The sequence below is a fragment of the Manihot esculenta genome, chromosome 1, assembly GCF_001659605.2.
Source record: "Manihot esculenta cultivar AM560-2 chromosome 1, M.esculenta_v8, whole genome shotgun sequence".
In the NCBI taxonomy this organism is placed as follows: Eukaryota; Viridiplantae; Streptophyta; class Magnoliopsida; order Malpighiales; family Euphorbiaceae; genus Manihot; species Manihot esculenta.
This window is the reverse complement of record NC_035161.2, coordinates 41004168-41023088: the sequence shown is the minus strand read 5'-3', so window position 1 is coordinate 41023088 and position 18921 is coordinate 41004168. Positions and strand designations below refer to the sequence as shown.

Here is an 18921-nt window from a genome sequence, read left to right as displayed (position 1 = left end):
TCGGTTTGAAGCGGATCAGCTTGGTTTTGATTTTGGTTCTTCAATGATAATAGGTTCTTTCTAATAAACGGTCCTTTTCTTTTATTTTCCTTTTCTACTTAAGATCACTATGTATATGCCTTATGATTGCATTCAGCGGGTTTTATCGGTATACTAGTGATAAAATTATAAAATTAGTTTTAATTAAAAATATCACTAAAAAATATATTAAAATATGTTTTCACATAAAATGTGCATTATTATAAAGTATAGGGGCGCCTTCTTACTTAGATATAGGAGAGCTTGATGAGAGGGTCCTCTCTGCCCTCTTTTCCTCGCCTCTTTTCTCTTCTATATGCTCTAACTTAAATGTTGGACTTTGAGATCTAACTTAAATGGTGGAGGATCTCCATTGAAATATTTCGATGAATCATAATAACTTTTTCTTAAAATGAGTATACCTTTTCTTAAAATTGAGTATTAAGGAACAGAAAAAATTATTTTATCAAATAGTTTGATCAATTTTAATCCTGAATTTAAAATTTGAATGGTTTATTTTGAGTTTTCGAGTTTTCAAGTTCTAGTTTATAAACTAGAACTTGATTGTGGCGGTCTACTTTGACCTGCTCTGCCCACAACCCATATTATACGACCGCTTGCAAGTTCTAGTTGGAATGCAATAATAAATGGGCCTAGCAATGTCAATATGCGGAGAAAAGGATAATTGCACTTCACGGAACGTAGCACAGTCTCTCACTGTTAGCAGATTAGGCTTTGTTTGGCATTGCTATCTAGTTGATAAAACAGTGTATATATATATATATATTAATGAATTATTTAGAATTAAATTTAATAAGTATAATTTATTTATAATAAAATTAAATAACAAAATAACATTTTCAACCTTTTTTTTTTCAACAGCCATGTGCTTTTTTCCTAAAAAGCAGTTTTGATTTCCAAACCACAATGTCAAATCAGCAACAGGCATTATATTAAGCCTGGTCGTGCTCAGTTCAAGAGCACACAGTAACTTTGGACTACTTTCTTCAACCCTGCATGCTCTGTTTTTCCCTTCTGCTAGCATTATTTCAGTATGCGAAGGAAGCCAAATCTGCAATAAGCCAAATCCGCAGCAACCAAGAAATGATTCAGCCAAAATGCTTTCAAAACTCTGCAATATGCTAGTCGTGGGAGCCAAACCTCCCCTTTTTTAAAATAGTCCGGAGTCATTCAGCCTAACAAGGTATGACGCCCATATGTCATCTGCTGGAGGAGGTGGCTGAACCCAATGCCCTGGAATGCGGCTGCACATCCACAAATAGAATTGTAAAAAGATAGAAGACCATTAATAATAATAAAAAAAGGGTGACAAATTTGCCTATTCCTCCCCAAAAAAATGCCAAAAAAAAAGAGGCAATTAACTATTTGCGAGCTGATAACTCTAAAATCCGGTGAGATCAAGAGATGATGACACGTAGTTGAAAGGTTTGATCCACGAAGAAGTTAATGAATTTGATTGGGTAGTTAGGGATAGAGAAGGGATATTCTTCAGCCTATGTAAGAATGTTGAGACTCTCGGAAAAAGTTGAGAGCTTTTAGAATCTGAGTTTCATAAAATCTGTCCCCTTACATAATTGGTTCAGAGGTATTAATACATTGATCGTTCTAGTGCGTTCTAACGGATTGTCTATCTAATATGACGATGGAGTGTTGTGGCTCATTAATGGTGGACAGTCGGCTAATAAATGCTGAGCCGCTTTCCCTATGCCATCCGCGTCTTGTCTGTTAGTCCTACTTACATGCATAATTATGATCCTAAGTGGGATCTGCATGTCTTAAAGAGATTGGCCTGCTTGCTTCGAGCATTAGTGAGGTCGGAGGTGTTGGAGATCTAACCTGACGTGTTGGTGTAAAGTGGACAGATAAGCTAATAATTATGATCTAACCATACTATGATGGATGATTCTTATGTAAAGTGGTCAGACCGGACGTGTTGGTGTGGCCTTCTACTTTCTCGCACGCATGTCACGATCTCAAGGAGGCCCATCATTAATATGTTATCAGATGTCATTTCGCTTCCCCAAGAGTTATTTACGACGATTGGGAGAGCGATTCAAAATCGGCACTTTCATTACTAAATGTGCATTCATTGATTCCTCTTGATTTACGAGGCGTCGTCATGAGTACTCATAATACACGTGCACATCCCTCCAGAGTCGTCTCGAAGACCGCTGTTGTTTGGATTACCGAAACGCGATTTATTGAAAGCTCATAAATGCCTTGCATCTGGGTGTTTTTGCAGCTTCTATCGTTCCAATGAAGGACATTTTGACTCCCCAGAATTTTTTCCTTAATCGTGATGCTGTTCGACAGAATGTGAAGTCTTTCAAAACCCAGAAGACCATGGATGTGACCATTGAGATATTAGTGGTGGAGCCCGTACTAGCACAGGTTGTGCCTCCTCTGCCTCCCACTGAAGCCAGTACGGAATTGGCTTTGGTTGGTTGCGATCAGGTTGATGACACGCCTACGACTGTTGCGGATGAAAATACAGAGCTTGCTATAGTGAGGGCGGTGGTCAGTTCGGATAGGTCTTCTCCTGCTAAGGAGGTAGGGGGAGGCTTGAAACGGAAAAATTCTCGTCTCCCTCAGGAGTCGGCCACCACAGCCTTGGGGACATCAGGAAAAAAGAGGTAGCTGGTGAAGGAATCCGAGATGGTCTCCTCTCGAAAGGTGACTTCATCTTCCTCCAATCCGAGAAAGCCTTCTTCGGACAAAGCAGGCAAGGACAAGGGGAAGGAAGGGGCTACCTCCTGCCTTAATTTCCAATGAGGCTGGACTGCCTTTCCAACTAGGTCTCGATTTCACTCCTACCTCAATTGTTGAGCTGCTGAACAACCACGTTTTTGGGCCATCCCCCAATTTGACTGACTTTCGGATGGTGAGCACGATTTGCAAGCTGATTGAATCTACCGAGCACTCAAACTCTTTTGCTTCTCAGGCGGAGGAGGACCTTTTCGGGGCTTCTAAAATAAAAGTTCTTCTTGTAAGTTTCCTTACAGTTCCTTTTGCTTTTGGATGTTCTGGTCGTTTTCTGACTTATCTGCTTGTTTTTACAGCTTCTGGGGGCTTTACTAGAGCTCGAGAATAGAAAAGTCGATATTCGGGAGACCGCCCTCCGTGACATTGAAAAGGCTAAAGAGGAGGAGGTTGCCTGGGTAACCGCCGCATTGAAGACTAGTATGAGCGGATGAGTCCATTGGAAGGGCTTCTCCAAGATAATCAACCCCGTGCTCTTCCCGGATTAGGACCGCATTGACCGTTTGGTCAGAAGCAGCTAGGTAGATATAAAGGTCTTCTTGGCCTATTGGTCGACTAAGGACTTTGGGGGAGTTAAGGTAGCCCTTTAATTCTGCAAAGGCTTGCCAGCACTACTCTGTCCCTTCAAAGTTGAGGTATTTTCTCAATTTTTTGAAGAACGGTAGGCATTTCTCCGTTGACTTCGACATAAATCTGTTTAGAGTTATGACCTTTCCTGAACATCTTTGATGCAGGTCGACTTGGGCATTTCAAGAATGGCTTTAACCTTCTTCAAGTTTGGTTCTATTCCTCGTGCGCTAACTTCGACATAAATCTGTTTAGAGTTATGACCCTTCCTGTTAATCTTTGAACATCCCTGATGCAGGTCGACTCGGGCATTTCAAGAATGGCTTTAACCTTTTCCGAGTTTGGTTCTATTTCTCGTGCCCTGACCATGTAATCTAAAAACTTGCCACCTTTAATGAAAAAGGCACACTTGGCCGGATTGAGCTTCATTTGGTATTGATTAAGAATCGCAAATATTTCTTTCAAGTCTTTCACGTGGTCTTCGAAGGAGTGACTTTTAATTATGACATCGTCTACATACACTTCTGTATTCTGGCCTATCTGGTTTCATAAAATCCTATTCATGAACCTCTGATAGGTTGCTCCCGCATTCTTCAGCCCAAAAGGCATTGCTCTCATCCTTGGTAGCAATAGGTCTCATCCTCGGTAATAAAGAAAGTCTTCTCCTCTCTGTTTTATGCATTGGAATTTAATGATAACTTGACATTACATCTAAAAAAGACAAATACTCAAATCCGGCCGTAGCATCGACCAATTTATTAGTGTCATGTAGAGGATAATAATATTTCGGACAAGCCTGATTTAGGTCAATAAAATCTATACACATGCGGTATTTTCCATTGGATTTTTTTACAAAAACGGGGTTAGCTAACCATTCAATATAAGCCACTTCCCTTACAAAATTAGCTTTTACCAACTTCTCTACCTCAATTCTCATAGCTTCTCTTTTTTTACCCTATACATCCTCTTTTTCTGTTTCACTGGTCTTGCATCTGATCACACATTCATTCAATTGATAGGAGATGACCTGGGGGTCGATTCCTGGCATATCGGCCGGCTTCCAAGCAAAGCTATTAGCATGACCCTAGACAAGGGCTTTTACGGCCGTTTTCTGCACATGGTTAGGTCCGCATTCATGTTGAAATTTTTCTCCGGTTCTTCTTCATTTTTCTCCATTTAAGACAAAACTTTCAAGCTCTTTCGCAGGTTGGGTTCTTTGCTCTTTTTCTTCATCCCTGACCTCCATAACTTCTAGGTGCACCTCCTCCTTTTCTTCCTTTGCCATAGTTGTCAGGTACACCAATCAGAATTCTTCTTGCCTTTCCCTTACAGTAGCCACCCCAGCTTCAGCGGGGCACTTCATGCATAAGTACTTGATGCTCATGGCTACCTCAAAATCATACAAAACTGGTCGACCCAGAATGACATTGTAAACCAGTGGTAACTTGACTATGAAGAACTGGACATGCTGGGTCCCAGTGGTCGATGGTGTTTCCAAGGTCATCAGCAGGTTATTCTTCCCTTCTACTGGTACGAGCGCTCCGCCTATGCCTTTCACTGGTGCCTGGTCTTTGACCATGTTCTCACTTATTATCTTCATGGCTTTAAAAACTCGGTGTGACAGAAGATTCATCTTGCTTACATCGTCAACCAAAATCTTCTAGATCCTGAAATTGTGAATAATGGCTTATACCACCAGAGCATCATCATGCAGCATCTCGACCCCTTCCCCGTCGACTGCTGAAAAACTCACTATCTCTGGAATATGCTCGGTGACTTGCATGACTTCCACTTCTTTTAGGTTGCCACCTTGTCTTCTTTTTCTGTTAGTCCGGAGGGGCTATTCTATCTCTTCTCTTACTATCATGTTTATGGTCCCGCTGGATCCATCATTTACGGGTCTTGCTGTCCTTTCTTTAATGGTTCCCTTCTCTCCTTTGGCCTGTCTCCGGGTGCTGTCTCTTTCTTCACAAAATTCTTCCAATGGCCTCTCTTAATTAGCTTTTCTATTTCATTCCTTAATTGGTAACAGTTATTCGTGTCATGATTATTAGTTTTGTGGAATTGGCAATACTGGTTGGAGTGTGGTTCCAGGGTCTGACCGCAAAAATTGTGGCCATATGATCAGGTTCTTGTCTTGTATAGCAACCAATACTTCTGCCATGAAGACATTCAAAGGAGTAATGTCTCGATGGGGAGGGAGCTTAGGTCGGTGATCAGCTTCCCTACTGTCTCAGTATCTATTTAAGGCCTTAACACTTCGATCGGGCCTCCGATCTGTCTATTCCTTCCTTCGATCTTTTGGTCGGCTTTTCATCTGGTCCCTCTCTTAGGATTCTCTAACAAATCGACTGGTCATGAAGGCATCATTCTGCCTGATGTATTTTTCTGCTCTCTGCATGAGTTGGGGTAATGTGGATGGTGGTTTTCTGCTTAGGGACCCAAAGAACTCTACCAAGGTAGTTCCCTTCTGCACGGCTTCCACTGCTCGAGGTTCGTCTAGGTTAGGGATCTGGAGGGCTTATGCATTGAAACGGTTAACATACTCCCGTAGAGTCTCGCCCTTCTTTTGTCTAACCATCTCCAAATAACTAGTTTTCCTCTGGGCTAGGATGCTGGCTATGAATCTCCCTGTAAATGAGCTGGCCAGGCCATATAAAGTCTTGATACTTTCTGATCCTAGGTTATTGAACCAGGTTAGGGCTGCACCGGTAAAGGTAGTGGGGAATACTTTGCAAAGTAAGGTGTTAGAGTGAGTCTGTAACTCCATGAAGGTTTTATAGTTGATTACATGGTCCCTGAGATTGCTCGTGCCGTTATATGCACCCATAGTTGGCATTTGGAACTTCTTGGGAATAGTCTCTTCCCGGATACAGGCTACAAACGGTTCTCTTGTCTTCTAAGTTAAGTGTATCGTGGAGGTTTGGTCATGATTTTCGATTTTTGGAACAAAGGTCGGTGTTGGTGCTTGATTAGGGGTTGTGATGGATGTTAGATTTGTAGGCATGGGCAAGGTGAGACTCCTTTGCTGCATTATTTGGTTCATCAACATCATCGTTTGTTGCAGCTGCACAGACATTGCTTGCAGATCCTGGTTAGACATGCGTGTTTGCAGGGCGGTGTTTGCTAGAGCGGGGTTGTTGGTGGAAGGTGTGTGGTAATGTTTGAGTGGGGGAAAATGAAAACAACGTCATAAGAAAGTTTTGAGGATTTGGGATTTCGAGGGTTGGATTTTCGTCTCCAATGAGTGTCGATGGGTTGTTTTCTTTATTTGCCATGGTGGATCTCAGTGCGTTTATGTTTGGAAAACTCTAGTTGATTGGATAGTCTTCCTTCGTTTTTCCACACACAGCGCTAATTGATAGCTCTAAGATCCAGTGAGACTAAGAGATGATAACACGTAGCTGAAAGGTTTGATCTACGGGGAAGTTAATGGATCTGATTGGATAGTTGGGGATAGAGAAGGGATTGGACTAGTTTTTCGGCCTATGTAAGGCTGTTGAGACTCTTGGAGAAAGTTGAGAGCTTCTAAGGTCTAGGTTTCATAAAATCTGTCCCCTTACGTAATTTGTTCAGGGTAATAATACCTTGATCATTCCGGTGCATTCTGACGGATTGCCTTATCTAATACGACGGTAGAGTGTTGTGGCAGAAGTATCAGGCGGCTCATTTATGGTGGCAATCAGCTAATAAATGTTGAGCCGCTTCCCCATGTCCTGTCCATCACTCCCGTTTTGTTTGTCAATCCTACTTGCACGCGTAATTATGACCCTAAGTGGGATATGCATGTCTTAAAGAGATCGACTTACTTGCTCCGAGCATTGGTGCGGTCGGAGGTGCTGGAGGTCTGACCTGCATATTATGATGGATGGTTCTTTTGTAAGGTGGTCGGACCAGATGTATTGGTGTGCACCCTTCTACTTTCTCGCACACGTGTCACGATTTCAAGGAGGCCCATTATTAATATGTTATTACAAGCTATTCGAGGTTTAACTGAATAAAAGCTCAATTAGACTCGACTCAATTTATAAACGAGTCAAACTCCAGCTTAGATTTTAGGCTCATTTAGTAAATAAGCAGAACTTGACCTCTACAATATGAGCAGCCTTGTTAAGCAAGTTGAGTTCAATGTAATAAGAGAATTGAGTTTAAAGCTTGGATAAATTTTTATGAGCCGAACTTGAGTTTTTTAACATCCAGCACTGCAAACATCCAGCATTACACTCAGTTTTCAATATTCAAGTCGATAAGATTTAAGAGATAGGTTTACGAGCTAACTTATATATATACTTATATTTAAAAAGTTAGTGTGGGGATTGACATAATGGTTTGTATAATTTCCGGCTAAAAGGATTTACGGGCTTACCTTCCCCCCGGTCTTATATATGCATCCCAGGTTCTTCTAACCTGCAGGCAAGGATGAAAGAACTTGTAAGAATGATTAGCTCTCATTATAATTTTCAACTCACTATGGAGTTGAACCTGCAATTTTGTGTTAATAGTAAAGAAAGACTGCCACTGAATATTAAGGAATCACTTGTGCATTGCGAGAATGATGTATTCTGCACCATGCAGAGAATCAGTGGAATAAGCAGTTTAAAATCACCTCAATAAGTGTGCCCATATCATTATTGCTGCCATAATAATAGTGGTAGAATTCCAATGGTAAATTTGCCACAGAATCATATGCTCCGCTATAACTTTGACCTTCAGTTCCTCTTTCTTCAGATGGATCAGTGACCGCACCAGAGCCTGCACTGTCTTTGCCATCAGTTACTTGGCCTGTACTTTCCTTAGTTCCAACATTATCAGCACTTGAATCCTTAGGCCCGTGAGTCTGGGTTGTTTTACGGGATCCCTCAGCAGTTGCAATGGCATCCTTGGCAGCATCAGTGTCAGCAGCAACCATTGCTTGCCGCTCCTCTTCCTCAACTGCAGCCCGAACTCTCTCAAGAAACTTGTCATCCTCCTCCGGAAGAAAATGCCCTGCATGATTATGCAACCAATCATAATTAGAGGTTCAAAAAAGAATTAACCAACACAAATTCAAGTGTGCAACGCAGTATTAATTACAATCACGAAAAATAAGGCATACTAAAGAAACTGCAAGACATAGAAAGCATCAAGATTCACAAGATTAAACAAATATATAGAACCTCATTTTGCAAAATTAATCACTTTAATAAATATTTTATCTATTTTTAACTCCAAGAATGAATACCACAAAGCACCAAAAAGTAATATGACTTGAACTTCACAGTCCACAGCAGCAAAAGTGCAGTTGTACATTCATTTGAGTTATAAAGGCCAATTATATCAGAGCAGGCAGATTTAAGCAGTAAGCAAAATGCATAAAAATATTAGGGAAAAATATTTTTATTCACTCGCTTATCTCATGATTAATAGGTATGTCCCTCTTCTTCTAAAAACTCAAGATTAGCAAAGTTTTATAATGATCCAAATTGGAGGTCTCTCCATAAAAAATACCGTTAGTGAAAGGAAAATAACTAGAACCCTCTCCTTATTCTTCTCCTCCCCCTTCTCCATACATTCTTTTTCTCTCTTTCTCTGAACCCACTAAATCTACAATGGTTGCAACTAGATTTTTTATCGTAAAGCTGTGAACTAATTTCTCAGCTACCAATGCAAGAGAAGTCAAGTTTATGCATCTTGAATTCTTGATAAAATACTTTCCGAACCTTAAGCTACACATAATAAGCATGTATTACATAACATTCTTTTAGGCATTCCATCAAATAAGAGAAATGCATTATAAAACATATTTTTTCTTCTTTTTCATTTCCCCTTACTGTCACTTCCTCACATACATGCAAACTCTCTCTCTCTCTCTCTCTCTCTCTCTCTCTCTCTCTCTCCTGTCTGAGATTTTGTGAGCGGATGCACTGGCAGATCACCGGTTTGAGCTTGTGAGGGGTTCCGTCACCACCAATGAGTGAGTGGACCATGATGCATGCAGTGTTGCTTATTTGAAAATGGATCAAGAAGCAAATTTGAATAAGAAGTTTGCCCATATGAAAAGTAAAAGGGTAAAAATAAATGAATCCTTTGTTCCTTCATTGGAAGATGAAGCAGTACAGGTTCAATATTTACTTGCAAAATCCAAACTTGATCATGCCTCAGTAGATGATGATGCAAGGAAACACTTGGATATTGAACATTTCTCCTACGAATTTGAGTATGGCCTAAAAAGGAATTGTGGTGGGCTGGACTATAAATTGCAATAATACTCAAGATTGCATTTGGGAACTCAAGTTCAGAAAGTCAATCTCCAGGATTTAGAAGAAGTAGCAACAGCATTATGGGTTGTTAGAATCATCAACAACAATATTCCAGATTCTGAATGCAATGATAAATAATAAGACAAAACGTTTTAACTGCTTATTCTAAGGATAATGACCTGACTATTAGATTCCATAATGGACATATTAGAAGAGCGAATGGGTATGTGTCCAGCTCTAAGGGATTATAGGGGTTTTCAATACAGATTTAATTATAATTTATTAAGGGTATTTGGAAAACAAAAATTTCTCTCTCACATTTGACCCTATCAAATTCATTGAATTTAACATATCTAATAGATGGAGAGACCTACTATATGATAGAATCAAAATCTAGGGATGAAAGGGTTGACTTATAAAAGTAGAAGGATGTATACATTAATTTTGACATAACTGAGGGACTAAAAAGTAATTATTAGGCATACCTTGTTTTTTCAATTTTTGGATCCTGATAGAACGCAATTCCTGCAACTTCTCCACGATCAAAACCAGCTCAAGCTGAAAGATATGACATTTATAAGATTGGATATCTTCCTTTAAAGGAAAAGGAAAAATACAAATGCTGTAATAATCTGTAACAAATGTTTTGACACGGTATCTTTGCACTATCCAACAAATTGTGTATGATGAGGATCACCATACTATCCTTGAAGAAAGGTATTTCATATCACAGGAAAGAAATAAGGATATATATATATATATATATAAGTTCTACCTCCAGCTAACACAAATGAAACAGCACATGGAAAATTTGAGGAGTTCCAAGTTGAGTCCTAGAGTCCTGAAAACTAGTTCCAAATATTTGCACCATAACAGCTTAGCGATTCTTTGCTAATGCACAATGCTCGTGGAAAACTTTGATATTGCAAAATGACCGAAGGTCAAAAAAGCAATAACAACACCACATTTTTCTTGTCTCTAGCTAAAAGAATAAAATATCACTCACTACTAACAGTCTTCAATTCATCTGATGATGATTTGTATTCAATAGCATATATAGGTCCTCATGTAAAATAGCAAGTACACTATTTCACAAGTTCTCACCTCTGATTCTAGTCTCTTTTTCTCCTCTTTTACTTTAAGCTTTGCAATCTGCTTCATCTTTTCCACCTACAACAACATGTATCCAAGTAAACATATGTCAGGTCATGTAAACTTCAGATATGAAAATCAACATGATCAAAAACCAATTTTTTAAAAGAATACATTTATAAGATCTTCATAAGATAAGAGCACTTGTAAACATGAATGTTTCCATCAGAAGCGCTAGCTAGTATAATCCAATTTTCTATTGCCACAAGTGGCAAGAAACCACAAAACTACAGTTCTGTAGATAACAGGAAAGTGAGTGAAGCGATGAAAAGGTGTAAGTATGCACCATTGGAAATCTCCTATTTATTGTCACATATGCCATTTTTATCCGCTAAAGTTGAAAAAAATGCACTGGATGTAACTTAGTCACAAACAAGAGAGAATTTACTTGTGTATCAACAAGTACAAGTTTAACTTATAAGAACAACTATAGCTGTTTACTGAAGGGGCTGGGCAATAATTCTTTTCAAGGGAAGAGGGAGCTATGAAGTGCCCATGTTCTTGCTAAAAGAAGTTGAATGTTCCAACAGAAACAAACTGTCTTATGTGAAACCATAAATGTTATTTATAGCACTTCTTCACTGGTTCTGAAATGGACAATACTAGTCTTGCACTCATTGCTCAAAGTTGCTGGGAATTTTGGTAAAACAAACTTTGTGAAAAAATTAGTTGTAGGCATCACTTAACTTGCTTCATTATTACTGATGGGAATCTGCCATGCTCTCTAAAGCATTAAACATGCAACTTTTTTGTGTTCATCAAGTGCAACATTTGCTTTTTGATATCAGGAAAAGTGACATCCTATCAGGAAAACCAAGTCTCCAGTAATGGTGCCACTAAGCTGAAACCACTGATTGGTATCACACATTTCTTTGTTGACATAATTTAACGACAGCATTTTTGGAATTTAAACACCTAATGGATGAGAAACAAAGGCCATTAGCAGTTGACTGTATCAGTTTAGGACGGAATACTCCAGTACCTTCAGTTGTGCAACATCCTTGGCAATCTCCCTAGCCATCCACTCATTAGCTTCTTGATCAGCTTGGATGAGTTGTTCATGCTCCTAAATATCAGAGTAGGCAAATTGGGCAAACAAGACAACTCACTGAGAATAAAATAAGTCCAGCAGCTGACAACAAATGAATGAAAATTAAAAGCACCTTTGCACGCATTTCTGCAACACGTTTTCTCTTTCTCTTTCTCCAAAGTTTATTTCGTTTGCACTTTAGCATTTTATCAGACAATCTAATTGCTGCAGATTTCTCCTCCCAAGGGCTTGCTTGATCTATCAGAGGTCGAAATGGCTCCAGCTGAGCTCTCAATTTTGACATCAACGAGTTTGCAGCATCCATAGAAAGTGGTTCTTGCTCTTCCAAATCAATTTTCCTATCTTCTAAATACTTGGATAAGCCAGAAGCAACAGGATCAATGGACCCCCTTTCCCCATGTTCTGCAAATCCTTTAGCATCTTTCAACGTCATCAACACTTCTAGCTCCTCCTGCCTGTTGAGAGTACAAATTTGATCATAATCTATATTCCAAATATAACAGCAAACAATTATCAATGCTCGAATCCAAAAAGGAGATATAACGTACAATATTTTTTCCCTAAAAAAGCAACTAATTGAATCATGATTCCTAGTTAATTAATTTTATATCCTAATCAAATGGCAAATATGTATTGAAGGAAAACAAAGCTTACATTGCTTTTGCGAGAATTACAGTCTCTTGTAAGTCCCTGAGCCGATCATGCACATTTTTGGTCTCCCAGAAAGCACTGGACTGGGTAGGGTTTGGTGGTAACATGGGTAACCACGGAGGAGGAGGTGGTGCAGCAGGAGCCAAATGAAATGGAACTGGGTTCATTGCTGTGAGGAAAAAAAATTCTATCAAGTAAACTACATTTAGCAGTTTCTAGCCCCGTCAATAATGAACTCGTAAAAAACCCAAGACCCACAGTGATTGTAGATAATTTAAAATTAACATTCAGAAAGAGCTACAATTGAAGAAAAGAAATCAAAGGTAAAGCAAAATTAGTTTGGTCCAGGATAAGAAGACCAATGTGAACTTTCATTGCACCTATCAAGCTGTGCTGTTCCTCCAAGTCTCACAAGTCTATGTTTGTCTTCCTTCTGTTGAGCCTGGTTCTAGTTATTTCCTGGGTTGGGCTTCGAATATAGTGGCTCCTGGCTCCTACATGCACTCTGATCCTCTGGCTCTGGAAGAAGATCGTCGTCGTCGTCGTCGTCGTCGGCGTCGTGTGCGGCGGTGTGAACATCAGTCTCCTTCTGTGTTCCTACCTAGACTAGGCAACTTGGTTGTTGGGCCTCGGGCCTCTTTTACTTTAAGTCTGGATAGGCTATTGGGCTTTATTCTTAAGATATGTCTATTGATGGGTTAATTATTATCATAGATATAGATTGTCGAAATTATTGCAGTCCCATAAATGTGCGTGTATCTTTTGATTTAAAAAAAAAAAAACTATTTAAAAATTATTCAATTAAAATCAACTAAGATGATTTTTTATTTTGTAAAATTAAATTTTATATTTTGTAACATCTAAAGTTATAAAAAATATATATATATAGTCTATTTTATTTATTTTATTTTAAGGAACATAATGAATGATTTTTGAACGTTAAATCATAGAATGAATATTAATGGATTAGCATGTCATCATCAGCAGTGTGGAACCAAACCAACATTTTCAAAATAAGGAAGGGTCTGTTTGCGAAGACAATGAGGATGTGGTTTGGTTTGGGTCCCTTGTGTCTGGTAAGCTTGTAGCTACAACAGAGAGAGAGAAAAAATTTAAGTCAATTGACATTTGTGGTGCTTCTTCGCCAATGAATTGGGTTCAAGAGGAATTTACATAAATGGAATTAAAATGTGGTGGTGTGGAGGGGAAGCTGTGATAGTACCGATTACCAACATAAGACTTTTCTCCAGGCATGCTTTGTCCATGTCTCTTCTTGTCTTGCACTGCACAATATCCCCTCAATAATGCATCAATGTCTTTCTAGTCTCTGCTACTTCCTTGGCTACCCATATCTAATATTCAAAATCGGCAGATATCTCTCGTCAAACGTTCACAATAGAATGTTAATCAGGAAGTAATCTAGTTGTTTTTTTTTAAATATACGGAATATGTAAGATTTCGAATTTGAATTTGTATGTTAATTTTTTTGAAATATTTATTTTTATGGTGAGAATGAATAGCACCTGATTCAGAATTAAAACCAGAATAAAATTATCTGATCAAATTTGAAACTTAAACCTATCAATAATTCATGAGACTGAATCAGGCGGAAATTGCCTTGCAATATCCTGATCTTTATTTTCTACAATTCGAATCGGCTTTTAAAATAAAAATAAAATATTAAATATTAAATTGCACAATCGGAATCGAAACTGTGCCAAATTATAACCAGAGCCGATATAAAAACTGCCAAAATTGCCTAACAGCTCAGTTTATGGCAAACCAAATTCGTCTGTGCTTTAATGGTTAGAAGACAAGTTTAACGTCCACTTTTCTTCTTAGATTTCTCATGCAATATCTAAAGGGAAATGGCACTTTCTTTTTGGGATCTTTTGATTGATTTTTACGTAAGATCCAGAATTTTTCGGCAAAAGAAAAAATAAAAATATAGCACTAGAATTGTTTGTAGCTCTCAACTTGGCCATTTCATTGTGCTGTGCTGATCATTGCAAGAACTTGGAAAAGGAAGAAAGTTGAAAATGTTCATGTACTTGGGTTTTCAACCAGCAACAAAATCCAGTATCTGATGCTATAAGCACATCCCATAAAGGCACAAAAATTGGATGGACAAATGAGAGAACACAACTTGCCTAATCCATGAGACCTGAAATGCCGGCTATTTTAAGAGCAAAATTTCATATTGGTGGAAAGGTTCGTCTTCTAAAATCTAAACATCCTATCTCTGTAGGTTCCTCATTACTGTCTTTCCATGCAGAGACTTTTGAAATCAATGCATTAGATTGCTTCAATTGATTATATCAATCCAAAAAATTTTAATAGTCGGCTATACCGTCCACATCTATAAGTTGACAATTTCTTAAAATTAAAACCACTGGTGGCACACAAGAAATAATTTAATTCTCATCTTTACAGCATTAAGAACACAAATAAAAGTGTACTGTCAAAGATATTTGCATTTTCTTTTAAAGAAAAAAAGTAAGTATTAAATGATTACTATTCTCACAGCTGCTGGGTAACAAACAAGTGTCTGCTTTAGAAGACAAATGAACAAAAACAACCAAGGGGATAGAAGACAGAGAAATGGGACAAGGAACAAGTTGACTCTTTTGCAATGCATTTCTAGAAGCTCTCCAATTGTTTCTGTAAAACAATCATTTAGCTGGAAATAGAAAGTAGAGAAGAATCAGAATACTAAAAAGATTAAAAACTTGCACAAACAAAATTGTGAAAAATAAATATAGCAATGGAAAAATACCTATAGATCTTTTACAATGAAGAACTGCCTCATAAATTGAGTTCTCAATATCACAACAATCTGTTGATGAGTAAGTTATGCCTGGAGATGCTCGTGGAGACTTGCTCCAGCTTTTAACTTGCCTTGCCCTTCTATCAATATCATCCACTCTTGTGCTTCTTCTTGAGCCAGGTATTTTGTGGCACAAGGGTCTCAGATATCCAAAACAATTTTGCAAGATCCGCTTCGATGATTTTCTCCATCTTTCAAAATTACAACACCGAATATGAACAGCTGGAATGACAGCACTAGAAGGAAAAGAAGATTGCATTTTAGGAAGTAAATCAAGGGAACTGGAGGCCTCTATCTTTGATTGGCCGACAAAAACAGGCTTGATGAGGCCTTCAGAGAAAAGCTGATCAGCATCAACAAGAGCATCTGGGTATGGAGAACTGGGAACATCAAAATTAAAGTTCTGGACTTCTTCCAGAGATCTTTTTGGCTTTGGCATCTGGTACCCTAAATCTTCAGCAGTAGCTTCATGGGAACTGTCAAAAGATGCTCTAAGGAGCTCCTCAAGGCCATCTAAAGGAGAACTTACACTTGTTAACCAACTGTAAGAGAAACTCTCGATGGCCAGAGGTTCTGAGGATTCCATGGGCTGTTAGGACTTGTTAATGTGGGGAATATTGGGGAATTAAACCCTATATATTCTTGGATGGACAAGGTTAGTGTGATTGGTATCTTAGAGTACCACAAGATCATGGTGACCACAAGTCCATAAATTGTCTATTCTATCAAGGTCAAGCAGGAGACAAATGGAACGAGATAAATAAGCAACCAGATAGACATTACTTATTATTTTGTTTTTATTGTTTTTCTTATCTAGTTTATGAGTACAGTTTAATTAAATTTGCTTCAGTTATTCTTATTTAAATGATAATCAAACCATTTACCACCCTTGGTCATCGGAAACAATGTTTGTTTTGCCCCTATTTTTTTATATCTCTCTCTGTTTTCTTTCTACATTTTAACTATGAACTTAGATGCTTTTTAATCCCGTCTTTCTTTACCACAATCACAAGGGATATTTTAAGAGATCTTCCTAGGAGAGAAAAAAAAAAAAGAATAAGAATGAAAGAAAAAGAATATGATAAATGACATATGAAGTCTGCAAATTTACAAATAAATCTTGCACATGAAGATAACAAAAGGTGTCTACAACAGTTTAATTTTCTGTTTGTCCATAAGTAAATTTTCTATAAATATCATGCATGTCATCAAAATAATATGATTTTTTTTTTCAATAGTGTTCAAGAAATCATTCAGTAATACAGGTGGAAAATGCTTTAACATAGCTCCAAGTCTCCAACTTAACGTATCCTAAACAATACATGCACGCTGCTCTAATTTATTAACACATTAAGATGCTACTTTTAACATCAGAGCACTGTTTAAGATGTGCTCACAAGGATGAAAACTTAAATAGAGATGCTAACAAAATGAGATTAAGGATTTCTCCAAAAAAACAAAAAAAAAATCACATTTTCCAAATGTTAAGGCACTCGGAAATATTGGTTAACAAAACAAAAAATTATGCCCTTTTTAAGGAAAAAATATTTTTCAAAACAGCAAGTCATTTCCAAACTTTCACAAACTTAAAAGGTAAATGACTATATAGGCACCCATAGCCGATTAACCACTTGTCCACTGGCTATTGCCAATCACTTTTAGCTGCCCCTAGGTCAACCAATATTCATTTGAGATTCGCTCTTCCTTTTACATAAAATTTGTATCTGTTCAACTATGAAAATTATTTTTTCTTATGTATTCTAAATGCTAGAAAATACTTCTCAACAAATTTTTATTGGTGCAATCAAACAAGAAGGTTAAAATATCAGTTTTTTTTTTTCACTTTTTTGGTAGAAAATATCAATGCAAATTCAGATCAAGGTGGGCAGCCACATGTTAACAGAGGCTGCACCTGAATTCAGATTCAATACTTACATACGAAGACAGTAAATGACATGTAAAATTATGTTTCCGCTCCCTGTTTCTCAATATAATTATTTCAGTATGCAAATGTCCAGTTGTGGTATGGCATAATGACATTTAGCATAACTCAACAGCCTCTTATATTTAGAGAACATTAAGCTTTAACAATGAGTAGGATTCCCATTGTCAAAAAGGAAAATTCCCATAATATAGGACACAAGGAAGAATAAAATTAATAATGAGTTATGTAAACAGTAAACCTACTAGAATCAGAATTACAATAAGTAAAGATGTTATGATTTCGTACATGTGCATAAATGGCTGGGAGAAAGGCAAAGTGACCAGAGTTGTTTTTTCCATTCAATTTTCTAGTTTTAAGTATCTTTCAAAAAGAAAGGGCAAAACCAGGAGACAAGGGTCCCTAGCTGGTTGGAATTAGAAAGGGATGCTAAAATGTTACTGAGACAATCTAGAAGATCAGAAATGAAAAACTGACTCAGAATAAAAGGGGCCTTTTCTTGTTCTCTCAGCGAACAGCAACACTAGAACACTTCCAAATGCAAGCCGCATTTGTGCCAAAAATTTCTAACTCCTAAAAGAAAGTTTTTTTTTTCCGAGAGAAAAAAGAGAAGAAAATCTCTAAGCAAAATGAGTGGTATAAAATTTTGAGAAATCCACAGGCAACATCAATGCTACAAGGACAATTAGCCACAATGGACATGGAAGTCACATAGCCTTCTCAAGCTACTATTCATTCAGTTGGATGGACAACCCAACTTAGGGAGGATACTTAAACATATTTTACAAACATAATCCTTCAAAAAGCCCCTTTTTTCTAACAAAATATATATTTCTTTTAATTGGAAGGACAAGAAAGCATAACAGAAGCATTTATGCAGTCGCTATTGACTTGGGATGCCCTTTTAGGAATTGAACTCCTTTGCTAAACAGACCTTCACAGATAGTAGCAATTTCTAAACTTTTTATCATAATCAGAATTCCAAAACTAAGCTAATCAAAACTAATAAGGATTTCAGCTGTTTTTAGGTCTTAGTAATCAGAAACTTAAAAAACTTCTGAGTATGTAATTTTGCCAGCCATCTAATACCTGTGTCCATATGTGATGGTAGGTGCTGATTTGTAATTAGTTGATCCATGATGCAGAAAATAGCTGATTCCAAACTTCAGTTGGTGTTGCTATTTTTTTAGTCAAGGAAACCTCTAGAGTGACCAACTACTCTGTTCCAGACAAATTTAGCCTTCATTTGAGGAAAACCTATGCATCAGAAATTAACCAGCATTACAAAAACATGAAAATTACTTTTCCACCTTTACAGCAACAAAAAAGAAACCACAAATGAATCCCGGAGAAATCAGAAAAACAAAAAATCGTGTCTAAGCCCTAAAAAGAATAAGAAAACAAAGGCAAGAAAATTAGCAGGAATCAAATTTAGTTAACGAGATGAGCTAATGGGGGGCGGGAAAAGAAAGAAAGAAAGAAAAACGATCTTCGAAATGTGAGGGAGAGAGCTGAGGTTACCTGACAGACCAGCACGGGAGAAACTCTTGCCAGATGAAACGACGACGTACGAGTAGGGCTAGGGAGGAAGTGTCGGGTACCTTTTCATGAGCCCAGTTCCAAAAGAATTGTGGATTTAGCTTATTCGCCTTTATGCTGCTGAAAGAGGCCCAACTCACCTTTGCTTTAAATT

General features: G+C 37.9%; 2 protein-coding genes across 3 annotated transcripts; both read right to left on the bottom strand.

Annotated features, from left to right (window-relative positions):
* Positions 1-822: 822 nt before the first annotated feature.
* Positions 823-13092, bottom strand: LOC110615033 (U11/U12 small nuclear ribonucleoprotein 59 kDa protein). Its single transcript, XM_021756743.2, has 9 exons — positions 12840-13092; positions 12463-12628; positions 11921-12263; positions 11740-11823; positions 10710-10775; positions 10091-10163; positions 7973-8352; positions 7733-7773; positions 823-1283 (listed from the first exon to the last, which is right to left on the bottom strand). Exons 2-9 carry the CDS (start codon positions 12624-12626, stop codon positions 1190-1192), a joined length of 1245 nt encoding a protein of 414 aa, XP_021612435.1. The 5' UTR covers positions 12627-12628; positions 12840-13092; the 3' UTR covers positions 823-1189.
* A 1763-nt stretch (positions 13093-14855) lies between these two features.
* LOC110615024 (probable membrane-associated kinase regulator 6) lies at positions 14856-18841 on the bottom strand. 2 transcript variants are annotated; one of them, XM_043949163.1, is made up of 3 exons: positions 18750-18841; positions 15236-18485; positions 14856-15139 (listed from the first exon to the last, which is right to left on the bottom strand). In XM_043949163.1, the coding sequence occupies exons 2-3, from the start codon at positions 15870-15872 to the stop codon at positions 15132-15134; spliced, it is 645 nt and encodes a 214-aa protein (XP_043805098.1). In that variant the 5' UTR covers positions 15873-18485; positions 18750-18841; the 3' UTR covers positions 14856-15131. The 2 variants fall into 2 exon arrangements, with proteins under 2 accessions (XP_043805098.1, XP_021612423.1); XM_021756731.2 differs by lacking the exon at positions 18750-18841 and having other exon boundaries at positions 15236-18743.
* Between the last annotated feature and the right edge of the window lie 80 nt (positions 18842-18921).

Excerpts from the sequence above, each read along its gene's own strand:
- LOC110615033 (XM_021756743.2), bottom strand. The coding sequence starts at position 12,626 with ATGAACCCAGTTCCATTTCATTTGGCTCCTGCTGCACCACCTCCTCCT. Across the intron at positions 12,264-12,462 it reads GTAATTCTCGCAAAAGCAAT|GCAGGAGGAGCTAGAAGTGT; the intron begins GTAAGCTTTGTT and ends TACTCTCAACAG. Across the intron at positions 7,774-7,972 it reads ATATGGGCACACTTATTGAG|GTTAGAAGAACCTGGGATGC; the intron begins GTGATTTTAAAC and ends CCTTGCCTGCAG.
- LOC110615024 (XM_043949163.1), bottom strand. The coding sequence starts at position 15,872 with ATGGAATCCTCAGAACCTCTGGCCATCGAGAGTTTCTCTTACAGTTGG.